The sequence below is a fragment of the Oscarella lobularis genome, chromosome 9, assembly GCF_947507565.1.
Source record: "Oscarella lobularis chromosome 9, ooOscLobu1.1, whole genome shotgun sequence".
NCBI classification, from domain to species: domain Eukaryota; kingdom Metazoa; phylum Porifera; class Homoscleromorpha; order Homosclerophorida; family Oscarellidae; genus Oscarella; species Oscarella lobularis.
In genome coordinates this window covers 1,929,694-1,946,711 of record NC_089183.1, presented here as the reverse complement: position 1 = coordinate 1,946,711, position 17,018 = coordinate 1,929,694, and the positions used below count along the sequence as shown (strand labels likewise).

At 45.3% G+C, this 17,018-nt stretch overlaps 1 protein-coding gene across 1 annotated transcript; it reads left to right on the top strand.

Annotated features, from left to right (window-relative positions):
• The first annotated feature begins 6,886 nt into the window (after positions 1-6,886).
• Positions 6,887-7,755, top strand: LOC136191398 (uncharacterized). Its single transcript, XM_065979725.1, has 2 exons — positions 6,887-7,185; positions 7,245-7,755. The coding sequence occupies exons 1-2, from the start codon at positions 6,887-6,889 to the stop codon at positions 7,753-7,755; spliced, it is 810 nt and encodes a 269-aa protein (XP_065835797.1).
• Positions 7,756-17,018: the final 9,263 nt, after the last annotated feature.

Here is a 17,018-nt window from a genome sequence, read left to right as displayed (position 1 = left end):
TTTTTCTGTGTCAATTGCTAGTGACTGCGCGCACGCCAAATCTTGTTGCGCCCGTAAAGCTGGCGTCTGATACATGAAGAACAATTCAACATTATGTATTTGTGCAAACATCATTACGAACCTCTTCCAAGGTTTCCTCTTTGTCCTCTCTTTCTCCTTCGATGATTTCCTGGTCATACGTAGTTGTCTTTTCCATTGTGTTACCCAACGTTAGGTCAACCGCAACACGAGACAATTGAGCCTTAATTAAACATACTGGCTATATCAACCACTCCCATTGCACTATGTATGTCGAACCTCTATGGAATATTCATTGCATTTTTCGTCGTCACTTAAACAGATTCTTTCGTCGCTTTGCTCTCTTGGCTGCTCATGAAAGAAGAAAAACTATAAAATCCATGTGTTGGTGTCCAAAAACAGCGCCTACATTTTCATGCAGTTTTCAGTATGTTTTCGGTAATTAGGCATTGGAATATTGACGAGTCATTTGTCTAACTTTATGGTAGCCGTAAAAGTCTGAAAACCCTGTACTGCAACTGTGCGCATATAGGTATTGCTACAGACTCACCTTCTTTCCGCGATCTTTAGTTGATAGCAAAGAAATGGTTTCTTTAATTATTTTTGATTTCCCGTAACATTTTTTTAGAGATGTTATATTAGAACACTTTTTCGAAGACACTCAAGATTCCTCTTTCCCCTGGCAGGGCATTTTACGAATTCATACCCGACGTGAACGAGTTGTGGGAAGGCTTTCACAATTGCGTCATGGAGAGCCTTTGCAACTTCTCCTACGCGACAGATGTCTTTCTCGCCCAATCCAGCATTGAAAAGTTCAACCACATGAATTCCGTCGGGGGGGGGAGGGTGATGGCCCTGCAATCGCTCAGACAGACGACTCTTAGCGGAGGGTTTCCTCCAGATCGTACGCTCCCCGTTGACCCAGATGATGCTCCGCTTCCCGTTGCCAACTTCTTGACCTACCCTTTTCATTTTTGCCGCGATGGCCACTGAAACGCATGATTTTTCGGAATTCTTCTTGGGCACTAAGTTTTGCTAGCTTATTCTGAAAGAGACATGCAGGGGTTTTTCCGCAATTGCGTTTCCTACGGTCAAAACATGCCTTTTGCTGTCTGTCGACTTTATTGCAGTAGCCGTCGTCGTCGTTGTCGGCAACTTCGCGCACTTCTTCGCGCTCCATTGACAGTTCTAGCTCCGACGGGATTTGCAAAGCTTCGTCTGCAACTGAATCCTAAAGACAGTTTGTCAACAAAGGCTCCTTTAGTAAGTGTAAACAGCTAAAAAGCATTTCATGGCCTTGTGAATAGCAGAGAGACAGAAGCAGACCCAGAAATACATCAACATGTTAAATTCCTTACCTCGCTGGAAGTACAAAGTAGCTTTTGCGCTTCTTTTATGAAAGAAAGTGCTTTCGCGTGATATCTCGCCATGTTGTCAGCGACCCGTACGCAGTACAGTGCCGGCCAGCATAAACGCTCCCCGTTGATATTTATTATCTTGGCGCGCAGTTTGAATTTGGTAAGGGGTGGCCTTTCTTTACTTTGTTCCTTCAATGTGGAGTCCATAAATCTTTAATAGTTTCCTTTGGTTACGCTATACATGTAGAGAAGATTGTCCAGATAAGGCATCTTGCTCCTTTGATCGTTTTACAGCAAATTCCTTAAGAAATTTTTATTCCTTGACGTTTTGTTTCGCAGTTTTTTGTACTTCGTTTACGCACTATCTGCAAGCAGCTTGTCAGAAAGTTTTTGCATTTTATGCGCGCAATCATGTGTTTCAATTATTCGCGTACGGAAGAGAAATTCCTTACCATTTCTTCATTTAACGAATAACAAATTCTTTTCTTTGCATTCCGTGCTTGATTGATCGCCTATTAAAAGATTGTTAGAAAATATTTTGCGATTTGCTTATTGGTTTCAGAAATAATAATGGTATTTAATTTCATACGTGACACGTGCACAGCGCATGCGATTTTGCTTAACGCACGCGTTGCTCAGATGTCGTTTCACTGTTTTTTCACAATGTGTCGGCTCCAAGGAACGCGAATGCGTCAAGGATCGTCGTCATTAAGCGAAGGAACCGAGATTACGTTATTACGTGAAAGAGACAACGCAAAAGACCAAAATGCTATTCGAGCATCGTTCCGCGGCTCGACAGTGGGGTATATAGAACGTGATGTGGCTTCAATTCTGGCTCGACCTATTGATGATAACATTCTGGTAGTCTCAGGGTGAGTAGATCGCTCTTGAAATTCGCGTGCATTGCTAGACCGGCCGTTCTCAGCAAATTGAGTGGCATACCCTATTCTTCTCATCCTGAGGGCAACTACAGTTGGCGTTACCGATCTTGGGACATCCAGCTGAAAGTGGAGTTTACTGGTCAAACGACGATTGGAAGAAAAGAAGAAATTTATCAGGATTTTTTATCAAAGAAATACTATTCTTGGAAGGAGGTGCCGGCAGGGTATAGAGGCTCTACCATACCTGTTGGAGAATCAATGGTCATTCCAGTGCTGTCAGAGAACGTCGAATTAGACAGTGAGGAAGAGAGCCAGGTAGTTGTTTCTTCTAACAAAATTCAGCAAAAGGCGACAGACAGTAGAGACGAAGAGAATGCTCCTACTTCCGAAGTGGAGAATGAAGACGATGAAAACGTAACGGGAAACAGAGAAGAAAACCTAGATACAGTAGAAAGCCAGTCCGAGGAAGAAGAAGAAGAGAAAGAGGAGAGTGATGTGTCATCGCCTCCCTCAAAGATCCCCCGGCTAGAATATTGCTGGAATTGCGGGCAGAGACTGCTATGTAAGCGTACGGATGTTACACTTAGTTATTGCTGGAAATGTGGCGTAAACCTGGTTGTTGTTTTTCAGTGACAAACCAACAATACATGTTCACTAAAAACACATGCTTACAGCTGTTCACCAAGAATTCGCCTATGGGATTTGTATACTTTTGCAGCGTTCTCTACAGTCCATCCACTACTGCCTTTCGCGTAAGCTTCAACGTATTCGCGACATTTTTGAAAGAATTTACGAATCATGTCGGTTGAGATGGAATCAAACACGACTGAGATTATCTGTCTCAACGAGACGATGTTATACCTGCACTTCTCTCTAGCAATCCTTTTTGCGACGCACCAAACCCTTTCGATTGGGTTCAACTCACAATGATACTTGGGAAGAAATCTGCAAATGTGCCCTCTGCCTTCGATCACCCTCTCCAGCAAAGACTTCTCATTGGCAAAGTCGTCATGCTTCTCTAGAATGGCGACCATCTCCGCACGCTTTAGTCCAGCACAGTTGACACCTCTCTCTTCCAGAACAACTTTGAGACCTTTCGGTTTACCGTCGGGGAACACCATTTTAAAAGGCCTGCCGTTCCAGACAGTATCTCTCATTGTCGGCTGTTTCTTTCCTGACGACAAATTCATGCGATCAGCAACGAGTGCGTCTTTTCCTTTTGATGCATGATTAGAACTGTGGTCGAAAATCCACAGCAGTGTGTAATGATCTCTCGGGTACTTCTCTTCCGCGATGGCTACGGCTTTCTCAACTGTTTTTCTTCATCTTCCAAGACTGTCGTCAAAATGGCGTCGATGCGTCTATGCACGTGGTATGAAAAACGCGCAGGCGGAATACATGCCACGCGTTCGGAACCAGGGGGGGTTGATCGTTAGCGCACTAGGCTGACACGACCACTTCCAAAAACTAACGTTTTTCCGCAGTAGCCTATAGTTATAAGTGCAAGTATGTTTTCGTTGTCAATAAAGCGGCCACTGTTGTTAAATGCAGACCTGTCCGGCGACTAGATATCGAAAACGACCACCCGTCAAAACAGCCTCTTTTCCAGTGCTTGCGATTGACACATATGTGTGACCGTAAGAATACATGTTCGTTATACCATGAAGCATTACGCCGTGACTCGTGGCGCTTTCCGTTTTGGATTTTTCATACAGAATCAGGCGATGGAATCCATCGAAGCGCAGATAGCCGCTAGAGTCGCGCGGTTGAAGCGTACTCGCCTAGAACTAACGCCTACGGGCCTCACTCCGGCTTCCAAGCAACAGCGCCCGAGTGGGGAAAGCGCTCGGCCGCTTCGAAACGTCGTCCCGGGCCATGCACCCCCCGTGTCGAAGAAGAGTCTCTTTCCTTGGAAGCCCTGGACGCGGGAGGAAGATCTCAACCTCTGTTCGTCTCTCTCCCGCCTTCGGCCTCAGACCTGGCCACCTGACAATCGAAGGCTACCCATTTGGCAGACAGCGGCAGATGAGTTCAAGGAGAACGAGACGTCGACTCGATCTGGTAGCAATTAATAAAGTGCTTACCACCGATTTATATTTCTCGAATTTTGACAGCGTTGGCGTGCATGGGGCGTGTTCATCGCCATTTGAAAAATATCTACTCGTCGCCCTCGGAAGCGTTTGTGTCCCTGGGACAAGAGTCGGTCGCGATGAGGTCGAAAGCGTGTCAGGCGGAGCCATCAACAACGTCACGTAGCAGTCAGACGTCTCGAGAAGAAAGCTGTTTATCTCTTCTGTTCTCGTCTTTAGACATTGTAGAGCAGGCACGTTGACATTACATTTAATCTAATTGTAAACTGTGACTATTTGGTCATTTGCAGATTAACTTCCTGGACAGCTGCTACGGCGTTGTGGCGTCAAAGCTTTCTATCACCAGCGATCTCAAAGGCTTTGTCCCGACCAGCATCCAGGCAATGCGAAATCTGCAGGCAGCTGGGCGTTCAAACATGATTGTCGGGCTTGCTAAATGTGTCGGACTTCCAGACGCAGCAAAGTCTCGCCCATCTCGATTGCCCTTGGAACGCATGCCGACTGGTTACATAGAATGCCAGATTAATTTTTTCAACTCAAGTCATAAACAGACGGTAAATATTTGATAGACGTCAACGTAGTATATTAGCTTTATATTCAGATTCCGCCCTGCCCTCCGGATTACCAATCGTGGGCAGACACAATGTATCACAATTTTGGCGGACGATGGCATTGCCTTCATCAGGGACCGGGATGGGCAACAACTGAGAAATTAAGCCAAACAGAAATGATCCCCGCCACTGTCGGTTTCTCTGTGCGTACTGCTAGACATAAATTATAGGAAAATTTCCTCGTAGTCAAGAATCAACAACGCCTGCCCTTCGATATCATCCTTTGCGCGAAAAATTCAGAACGAAGAGTACACGAAGGACTCTAAGATCCAAGTGAGTGCAGATGATGAAGACTGATTGTGTGCACTGCTCTGTTACTGTACAGGTTGAAGCAATAAGGGATGCAAAAAAATTTCATCCTGAGGCAGCGTTCTGGATAAAAGCAGACGCTTGCGACGTCCTTCCCGGCATACAAGAGTCGGTGAACCATAAATGGGCAGGGGACGTTGACCTCAACGACGGGGCCGTGTTGAGTGCGAGCGAGGTCTACCACTCAGTTTTAGACAAGGTGTCTACGTTCGGTCTCGGGAAACGGCGAGAGCGCTGCCTTGTTGCTGACGACGTCAGCTTTCTCAAAGCTAAAATTCAGAGCTACATTTCTTCGCTTGAAAAAATTAAAGTGCACAGATAGAGCGAGCAGGAGTGACTTGAATTGGTAACAGTGTTGGCTGAAAAAGAACGACAGTGCACGAAAAAAAAAAGGGGCGAAGGGAAGAGCAAAGACAGTCTCCTGTGGACAATCAGAGACGTGAAAGATTCGCTGGAGCAAGGGCGACAATTGGTGAGCATACTGGCTGGCGTCGCCGAGCGTGTGAAGGACCTTGGCATTGCAATGTCTGCACTTACCCCTGACATGACAACAGTAACATTTTATTTCATTGTTATTGCAGTGTCTAACAACTTTGTGCGTAGATCAGAAATGATGCACCGCAGACTGTGCAAGGAATGTGCCGATTGCTTCGCGAGGCAGCTACTCATGCAATGGTCTTTATGATCAGCCCAGAGAAACGCCTGTCGAAGCCATACGCTGTTCCAATACAGATGATTCCATGCAGAGGGCTGTCAGACGAGAAAATGCGCCATTTTACGTCAGCAATCCGAGCTGCCATGGCTGATTTAAAGATGGACGTCTGCGGTTTGACGGCATTTTCATCTGTAAACCTTTATGTACCATTTTGTTGCAGGTCTCGTCACCGACGGTGAATTCAACAGCCTTCGAAGCCGCGGACAGTGCCGGCCAGTCAATATTCTTCAGATTCGTGCAAATGTCCGGACAAAAATGTCAAAAATTGGAATCGAAAAATTGCGCAATATGCTGACTCCGCGGAGTAAGTCCTGTAAGAGCCATTCCTTACAAGGCTACTTCACGGTCTGTTGTGCAGCGGGAGCCGACTGTGAACAGGCTGTGGTTTCAAACCCTGCTGTACCGCCGGAAATGTTATCTTTTATTCGACGACAACTTGATTGCGGGATCTTGTGGATTGCAGTAGTAAGAGCGTTGAGAGTCAGTGTTATTCCGGCAGGCTACGCAAAACACACATGGTCTGGAGGTACAGTAGTAAGATGATGAGGGATGTACACTACTAGACTGAAATGTCACGGCAGATATCATGGCATCAAATGACGATGAATCTGAAGGTGACTGTCTGCGATCGTTGTTGTCACAATTAGAATTTCGGCGCACCGTTCGAAAATACGACGAGGAAGGAATTCCCTTTCGTACTTTTCTGTACGTTCCAGAGACTGACAACCTAACAGGTAGACAGTTTCACGATAGAGAAGATCACAATCACATAGTGAAGGTCAGAAGAATAAAGTGTGGGCTGAGAGAATTGAACTTGCTTAATGAAATGTCCCTGTAGAGGATTGCTTCGCATACGCGAGAGGGTGGTCCAAGTGGACTCAAAATGGAGTACCTCAAAGACGTGATGATGTCCTCGGAAACGACACTAACGTACACAGCGTTAGCAGGTCTACGAAAGCAAGACGTCGGCGACGCAGAGAGGCTTCTCTCGGTTTCAGTTGCCGATTACCTTGAGAAAATTGGTCGCCCGAACGAAAGTCGCTACTTCCGCGTGATTGCAAACTGGCATCGTGCAACAGACGAAAGAGGGCTGTCGCAGTTGCAGAGGTGCAAGTTCAACTACGACTTCCTGAACTACATCTTGGATGAGTTGATGCCCTGGCATCGCGAACAGTACGACTTCTCGCTTTTAGAAGTCAACAGGTTAGCTTAGGCAGAGTTCTCCAACTTGCACCTGACAATTAAATTGTTGCCTCTTTTAGACCGATTCGGCACTTGCTTGGCTTTAGCCGTGAAACTGTTATAGCGGTGACGACAAACATCGAAAGCCAAGAGTTGCGACGTCGCCATAGCTCAGTAGAAGGAATAGAGCATCCACGTGCCTCGACCTCCGATGACGACGAGTGTTTCTTCAGCGTGCTTCATGAACAACTGGGAAATGCCTGCACGCTAAAGAATGTGCAAAGCGAATGGCGTGTTTTATGCCATGAATTTGGCAAGAGGCTCGATCCTTACCTTCCGTTCTACTATTATACGAGTTCGAAAAATCGATTTCATCAAGGAGACAAGCCGGATTTTGACAAAAAGTCAGGCAATGTCACAAGACTCGAGAAGATGAAAGTTGCCAGAAGAGAGCACGTCGGCCGAGCAGTAATTGGACGAGCGTCGATGATTGTCCGAGGCACGACATCGATCAGACAGCAGTATCACGCAGGGCCTGTCAACCTGCCTCCGTTACCACAATCCGGCGAGGTGAGTCGGGCTAACTATTAGTGCGGAATAAGTGACATAATGGTTTTTAAAAAAATGCTAAAAAGTGGCGTTGCGAATAAGGTCTAAAAATTAGTATGAGCTTTTCCGGTACACCTCGTAGTGCCACCGACCCCTCTTGGTAACTGTAACCGCAGCATAGAATCCAAAGCCCGAATTGGGCCAGTATCTGTATCTTATCCATTGAGCGGAAACAGAAATGATCTTACCGCTGTCAATGGCCTGTCGAACATACTGCGTCAACTCTCTCGCAACGTAACCTATTCTTTTCCAATTTCCATCTATGCACACCTCGAAGCATATGGCATTGGCGTCAATCTCATTTTCCGGCTCAAATTCTAGTCGCACATGTAAAGGCTGGCGAGTAAGCAGAGCGTCTCTTGCTGCTTGCAAAGCATCCTGATGAGCCACTTGGCGGGTTGAACCAAGACACTTGAAATTCACACTGCATACTTCGTCATCGTGGTCGCTACTGGTGTCGTCGTGGTCGCTACTGGCGTCGTCGTGGTCGTCATTATCGGTGTCGCGATGATCGACATCTCCGTCATTGACAACAGTGGGAGTGTCGTTGTCATAGCCGTCACTATCGCTGTCGCTGTTGTCACCGTTACCTGAGTTGCCGGTCAGAACCCACTTCCAGATAACTGGAACGTAGTCCTGAAACTTTGTCTCTGGCATTTCGAAGCGATATGTATCAAGTAGAGATTTCTACAAATTCAATATGCTGGACATCCTTCTCTCACAGTTTCATATTACACTACCTTCATGTCAAACGATTCCGTTGGTGTGATGAGAAGTGGCCAAGCACGCCTATTAATAGGCGTAGACGAGTTGATTAGAACATCGATCGGTTCTCCTTCTTCGCCGCTCTCATCTATCACCTTCACACGGCAGCGGTGCAGGCGGGCATGAAGCACGGGAAAGCAGGGTATGACGTAGTCAATTTCGTCAAAGACCCACAGAAGTACGGCCGAACGAACCCGGCTTGAAGCGTTCGCTGTGGCCATCGCCTAAAACGGACCGAATGTTGGAAAAGGACAGAGCAAATTGGGCGCCACGAGCTATGGCAGGCCTTATGGAAGCGTAAAGCAAAGATTGCGATCAGCGGAAATCTCATAGCAAAAGGCACCGAAGGTCGCAGGGCTGTTTTAGACACGGACGACGAAGTCTCTCAAGAAGCGTACGCAAGCATTCGAACTAATCTTGAACTATTTCTATTGGCCAAAGAAACGTACCATTACGTATTGGTACTCCAAAAAGAGTTGTCAAGCGCAGAAAAACGAACTTTTAAAAAGGGCGTGTCAGCCTAGTGCGCTAACGATCAACCCCCCCTGCGTTCGGAACCGTTCGTGTTACCGTGCGCTATTGTCCCGGCATTTGATGCATGTCCACAAAACGTTTCACCAATAAGTACTTGTCTAATCCATATCAGTTTCTTTCTGGCACCCGATCAGCAATGTCGGATAATTCTTGATAACATTCCTCTGGCAACAGATCTTGTACTTCAGGAACTTCAACTGCGCCAACGTCGTCATATGCCGGGACAGGGCCATCGTAGTCAACGCCGTAGTCATCAGGAATAATTATGCCCTGGAAACATTTATTGTAGCGTAGAACTGGTTAAATATTGACGGATTTTACGTCAAAGTTTTCTAGCTGGCGCAAAATTGCTTTGCGAAACTGACTGCGTTCCTTGAATCCATAATTGACTTGGAGAAATCCCAACTCCACTTATATATATAATGGCACGTGATTGCAAGCCAATCAGAAGCGCTCATCAGAGTGGTATACCTCGGTTATACCACTCTTCCGGTCTATATACCACTCTTCCTGGTTAAAAGTAGCAGATCGCGTTTGAATTCGCGCTCCCGATGGGCTCGCAATCGCGTCCCATTACATAAGCTAATTACACAACTACTAATGCTCGTGGGATACGCCATTTAGCGTGCTCTAAATACCGTATCCCACTCGCCGCAGTTGTTTAACATATACTTATAGTATGCCGATTCCTGAAGGTGATGACTAATTCGGGAAACATAAACGTAATGGAGAGCAAAAGGGACAACGTCAGAAAGAGGGTTCGAAACTCCGCATTCTTCCAATTGCTCGAAAATTCTATTATAGAACTGCAACCCTCCTTGAAAACGTCTCTACAGAGGCGTTCTATCCGTTGATTATGCACGGTTTGGCCGACAACCATACTTCTGTTTAGAACTTCCCGATGCGAATGATGAAGCATATACGACGCTACATCGACGTTCTCTCCCTCTTTATCGCTTCGCACGAGAAGAGGAAGTTAATAGGTAGAAACGGCCTCCAAAAACAATTCGAACACGGTATTAGTTGAGCAAGAGAGATATACTGGCATCCGAGAATATCCGTCAATGCCTGCATGAATGTCCTGCGTCGATGAACTGATGTAATCCACCGAAGGCAAACACAATTTGGATCGCAGCGGGCTAGCTCTTTTACTCGCCGGATTGGAACTCGAATGTCTCTTGATCGTAATAAACCAAGAATGCACCGGTAACCGTCGTCAGGGAAGTGTTGTTTCAAAGCCCGTACGTGTTGGTAAAGCTGTGCATCAAACAATTGCGTGTATGATGCACGAATTGTCAAACCATGCTCGTGCATTCTTCGCCAAATCGTACGAACGGAAACTCCAAACATTTCGGCCATTTCTGGTGCTGTAAAGTCCATTTCGCGAAAATATTTAAGTAGTCGTTCAGTTATATCAAATTTTGGTCTTCCTACGGCCGATCTCAACGTAGGAGCACAATATCCATGCGACGGCGTTTCTGCATCTGACAGAAGCTGTTGCTAACACTCCAGGCAGGCTCGAAGGCATGACAAAACAGTAGATGCCGCAGAATCTGGAAGAAGATGAACGACACCAACGACATGAACGACGATTTGATTGAGGCAAAGAAGACACGAATAACGGCTGTCATCACTAGCAAAACCCGCTTCATCACTCCGCTCTAGCAGACCGACAATAGTAAGAACGCGCTGACATAGGTTTAGTCGCAAAGCCTGTACGTCAGCCATCTTGATTAACAGTGCGTTAGAAGACCCCGAATAAAAATGAAAGACGTGGAAGTCTATTACTCAATGGCAGTTTCCATGGCAGTTTCAATGGCACTTTACGTGGCAGTTTACATAGCATTTTAAATGGCATTTTAAATGACATGACAACTGTGGACTTTTGGCACGAATGTCGTGCCATAATAAAAGACGGCAATCTTACGACGCCGTCTCTTATAGAGACGGTGATCTTACGACGCCCTGTCTGGGCTTAAGAAGGCAACTGACCAAGAAGAGATGAAACCAATACAAATTGGAAAATAGATGCATTCTGGCCGAAAAGGAATGCAACATTATCTGATTTTGCCCCCTAATGATGTTGCAGTCCGCATAATAGACGGGCAACATCCTCCAATGTTGCCGCCCGCATACATGCAATTAAAAAATTAACATTAAAGTAACTAAGCTGTAAAACTCCACGACGTAAAATTTCCGACTACCTTTTAAACGATCTATTTGGACTTTCTCTAAAAAATGTCATTAATTGAAAGGAAAAAAGGTTATTGCTGCTTCTTACGGTTTGCATGCTCTCCAATCGCGAAAAGTTCGGCTGTATAAAAAATTAAAAAAGGGTTTTCAAATCTTCCATTTTTACTTTTCACCGCCATGAATCGTTATTTCTTCAATAACTTCGCTTTTTTTCCGCGTATTGTGTTTGGTACTGCAAAACGTCGGATCACTCAAGAAGATGTGTCCCACAGAAGCATAATCTTACACGAATTACTTTCTCGGGCTCTTTTAAATAACGTTGGATGAAGTTGCGATTACAGCCTCGAGGGAGGGGTAACCCGTGATGGTGACTGGGTAAACATGCGTCAACGCCAGTTCCTCTATCGTGAGGCCGTTAGGAAATTTTGCGAGATAACAAGCCAAGTCAACAAACGCGTTGCAAATACAGTAACTTCCTTTTTGGTCCGACGAAGAATATACGGTTCGATGATCTGCTGGAGTTGGTCCTCTCGCTCCTGAGTACGAGCTCTTTCAGCGTCAGTCGCCTCTCGTTTTTGTCCCTTGAAAAAATCGTCTTAATTTTATTTATTTATGTATTTATTTATAGGGAATTTGCCTTCACGATTGGCTCCTCGAATTTTACTTTGAAGTTCGCGACCGTCCCCAGCAGATCTTCCTGAGTCGTAAAGGTAAACAGCGTATAAAATATTTAATTAAAAAAATATTATTGATACCGGTGACGTAACTCGGGTTCCCTTACAATCAAATTATTTAGGATCGGCGTTCCGGTTAGAATTATCCGATGTTTTGCTGAAACTTGGGAAATCCTCTTGAGAGTTTTCGACGATCGGGGGCATTCATCCAAATAGCCAAATCCTATAAGAACATACATATAAATTCAATATTTTTCAAAAGTGTAGTTGCGTCAGAAACCCAATCAAGGGCGGCTAAACTAAAATCGTCCTTGGAAGTAGTCACCGTCATTTCTAATAACATTCGAATATATGAGTATACGTAATCAAAGTACCCGGTACAGATTTTTTAAAATATACCGTAAGTCGTGAGGTATAGTCCCCCTGCATCTGACATTGTTCTCATCATCGTTTTCTTTTGCTTCTGCGTCCCCTTGCTGATATAAACGAAGGCAGGTACGTCAGGTGCCCTCTGTGAAAAGACATAATACAGTCAAACCCCGTTTATCCGACGACGTTTGTTCTAACTATTTTTGTCGGAGTATCGAAGTTGTCGTATTGTCGAATAATCCGACAATTTTGCTTATTACTCGCACCTGTCGTATTAAAAAACAAACGCCGTGCCTTAAACCATTTATTACAGAATTGCACTTCAATCACTCATTCGAAAGTGTAATTCAGTTACTCTTATTAAAGTACGAATGCAAAGAAGTTTGTTTCTGCTGTGTAGACGTGACGCGCATTCTCTGAATTTTTTGATGGACCATTTGAACGAGTCTTATTTCGTTTTGATAAAGAGCATTTTCTTGATCAAGAAAAGCGGCAAGAACATGTATGGAACAGAGCGCTTCTTGAACAGACACTGTTTTATTTGACTCCATTCGATCCTTGTCGTCGCTGTTGTCGTTGTCGTCGTTGTCGTTGTCGTCATTAGCCGAAATCAAAATTTCAACTATATCACTATCAGTCAATGTTTCTCCTGTGCTTTCTTCTATATCAACAGTAACATAAGCTTCTGCTGAAAGCATTTCAAAATCATCTGAAGGCAAAAGCCCAAGTAAATCTTCTAATTCTTTTACGTCACTATTCTCTTCAACTTCTTCATCATTATCACTCTGCGTAAAGACGGGAAATCAAATTATTCCTGCATGCCGCCAGCAGTTGAAAATAGTTTCCGGTTTGACAAGATCCCACGCTTTCTCGATAAAATAGAGAGCCTGTTTTACGTCGATTTTGGTAGAATGATCAGTTTCAAGACATTCCAGAACATGATGCGTCTCGATGGTTCTGTAATGTGTCTTGAAGTTCTTAATAATCCCTTGGTCAAGTGGTTGTAGATGTGCAGTAGCGTTTGGAGGCAATTTCACAAGAGTGACGTTGGTTAATTCTAGTTCGCCTGCAATATGTGAACTTGCATTATCTAGAACTAAAACGATTTGCCGACGACTTTTGTTCATCTTTCGATCAAGATCGTGCAGCCATTCCGCAAATAGAATGGATGTCATCCATGCTTTTTTATTATTGCGGTACGTAACAATTTGATTGGGGTCGAATTTCTTTCCAAAACACCTAGGCCGCTTACTCTTTCCAATCACAAGAGGTTTTAACTTTTCAGTTCCAGAAGCGTTAACGCACAAGGCTACAGTAAGACGATTTTTATTTTTATTTTTTCCAGATACAGGTCTTGTGGCAAGGGTAGCATTTGGCTCCATCCGGTAGAAAAGACCGCATTCATCCATATTAAAAATGTTTCCAGGAGCATACTTTACTAGTTTTTTTCTTAGCTCTTCTCTGCCAGAAACAATGACGTCGAGGTCAGCACTAGCTGACTCTCCGTGAATGCGACGCAACGAGATTCCAAAGCGTTTCTTAAAACGCGTTAGCCAACCTCTTGAAAACTTGAATTTGTCTTTACTGACGTTTAGTAACTCGCCAAAATGTTCTGCTTTTCTTCTTAATATTTCATCCGAGATTATTGCCTGTTTGGACTCCATTTCACCAAACAACATAAAAAGAGCCGTTTCTAGTTCTGAAAAACGACCACTACGAAACCGTTTTACTCTTTTCTGCCCATCTTCAAGGTTAAGCCACTTTTCTTTGCAAGAAAGAATTTCACTCACAGACGAGCGGCCTATATTCAGCTTCCACTTCTTCTGGAAGTGTTCCACAATGCATTCCTGAGTAGCTTTTGGATTCTCTTGCTTGAAACGACATATTTCCTGCTTCTGCTGACCACAAAGTGACTCTCACTTTGCCAATTATGGACGTAGTCCTCGGCGGCCAGGGCGGCGGAGGCGACGACGTCGTCGGTGGTTGGGCCATCCACGGTTGCGATGGCGGCGGCAGCGGCGACGTCGTCGGTGGTGGGGCCGTCAACGGTCGCGAGGGCGGCGGCAGTGGTGACGTCGTCGGTCACAGCGTCAGCGGCGACGTCGTCGGTCACGGCGGCAGCGGCGACGTCGTCGGTCACGGCGGCAGCGGCGACGTCGTCAGTGGTGGGGATGCATCTCTGTTCGACTAAAGTCAAACTTACCGTGAAATCTCAGTATTTGCATTGATTCTAATAAAAGCCATTTAATTAAATCAGAATTTCTACTTTTGCGTCTCACCGCTCGCGGCGTCACCCGCTGTAATTAGAACGCCTGTGTGAAATAGAAAAAAATAAGAAAAGATCTTTTAAGTCTTCCATAAAGTTTCTCACCAAAATTTTTTAGTTCACTGTTAAAACTATCCAATTTCTTCACATAGTGTGCTCTAATCTGTTAATAAAATAATTTAAAAAATGTTTGACCTTTATGACAGCATAGATTACAATACTCGACATCCCAGTTTCCTAAAACAGAATAATTTGTTAAGAATTTCTTATAGCCAAATTTCTTTGCCTCAGCGATTGATTGATTTCGACTGATCACAAAATGACAGACGTCGCGCCCAAAGGAAACGGGACAACGACCGGAAAGACGGCGAAGAAGAAAGGAAAGATGTCGAATACCTGAAAAAATAAGATACTTATGCAAAGACACTCTAAACGTGAAATAAGAGCCTACCTTTAGGTGGAATTGCTTCTACATTTCCCACCTTTATGAAGGAAAAGAATAGCTTAGATGACAAACGAAGAGGCAGGGGCATTCGCGAATAACTTCTTTCTTCGGACATTGATCGCGGTGCAAACTGCTGAGCCCTTTTCGGGCTAGCTTCTTCACTTCGTCGAATCTCCCCTCCGAAGCACCAACGTCGCATAAAATCAAATATAGATTGGCGAGACGCTGTTGAAACACTACGTTTCCATAGCGCTTCTTTTCAACCTGGAATCCAGGAATCGAAAAAGCGCGGCAAAGTCGTTTAGAAAACGCAGCGGCATCGCGTCCAACCTTGTTAATCTCCTTTTTCAAAGAGCTCTCCCCAAATCCTTTATTTCGTAGTCGAAACGATGCTTTTCAACAAGCGGACTTTCCTCGTTGTCCGCGCTAGAAGGAAAGAAAAGAAGGCTCCCTGCACCGACGACGTTCTTGAGCAGTTTGGCTTTCTTTCCGTCGGTTATGCCCAAAGCCAAGAGACGTTTGAATTGGGCGGAAAAGCGATGACACCACTCGCCCAAACGATAGTGACGCGCGAGACAGTACGCGTCTTCGAGCGTCTCCTCGACGCTATCTGACATGATTTAGAGGGGGCAGGGCGGAATATCAAATGCGCATGCCTTTGTCTGTGCTTGCAATAATCGACGTCACCCAATAAAATAAAGGTTGAAATGCGCATGCTCTCGAGAAGCCCAATTAGGTCTCAGGACTTCCGTTCAAATGACCCCCTCCCACATAATGGGTTTGGATAAGGTGTAGACAAAATGGATAAGCTTCGGGTTTTCAGCAATCGAAGCTTTGAAGACAAAGCTTCGATTTGAGGTCCGACGAATTTTTAGTTGGGGGGGACAGTATTTCAGGAGAGCGCTTCGATGTTTGCGATTCCGTCACCGGATACTATGAAAGGCAACAGCTCTTATCGCGAGCTTCTAAATGGCCCGACAATGGCTACAGACGCGTAGCGAGAGTTCAAATCTATTTGAAATCTTCGCGGATCAGTGGAATTGGCTCGCGTACTTCAGCTGCCGGCGATTCGGCGGATCGCCAGACCTGTTCGTACCTTCGGACCTGCTCTATCTCACTATGTCTCGCTGCTTTTACCAATCGCTACCATTCACACGATCCCGTCGTCCCTGTTTCGGCGTTCCGACGCCGTTTTCGGGACTAAACGCTCGCGAACGAGGGTTTTTCGACGACGTTCAACTTTGTCTTCGCCACTTGAGAGAAGAACTCGCGAAATATCGATAACCGATGCGCCGTTCTTTTCGATGTTTCTAGGTGTCGCGATCCTCTTCGACCTTGCCCGCAGCGTCTTCAGCCCGTTCTCGAAGACATCACGGGGAATCCCGCGGCGTTTATCTGCAGACGTCACATCGAAGAGATCGATTCCATCGAGAGGGTGACGTCTCACCCTCAATATCGGCCCTCTGCTAAAAGGAGAGCTGCGGCATCCGCGACGCAGTCTCGTCCTGAGGTACGTGCCTTTTTGTGAAGCCTGTACGTGCTAGATAAATACATGAACAGGGAGACCCGCCCACGCGCCCTGAAACCGAGCGTCAAAATTTCGAAAGCCTGCAGAACGAGCTGGCTGCCGCTCTTCTGAAGGTCGACGAGCTTTCAACCGAGCGTGAGGTTCTTCGCGAAGAGGCTTTCACAGCGAAGTCACTTCTCGGTAGGCGATCAGAAAGTATGTGCTAATTCGCAACAAAGTGTAGACTTGAGGGTGAGGCGATGCAACGAGCTCCGCGCTGAACTTGAAACTTCGGAGCTCGAAAATGGTACAGAAAGTTTATTTCTTTAGAGAACTTACGTATAAAAGGCGCTAATTAAATAATTAATATATTTATCCTACTCAGACGCTCTATCGGAAAAAGTCAGGGATGTATGCGCGGAAAAAAATCGGCTTTGCATGGAATTAAGTGTAGCAAAGTCGAAAGAAGGTCCCTAATAAAACTATTGCTAA

Bases quoted from the DNA above. Each gene is read 5' to 3' on its own strand.
- LOC136191398 (XM_065979725.1), top strand. From the start codon at position 6,887: ATGATGTCCTCGGAAACGACACTAACGTACACAGCGTTAGCAGGTCTA. The intron at 7,186-7,244 runs GTTAGCTTAGGC...TGCCTCTTTTAG, and splicing joins TCGCTTTTAGAAGTCAACAG to ACCGATTCGGCACTTGCTTG.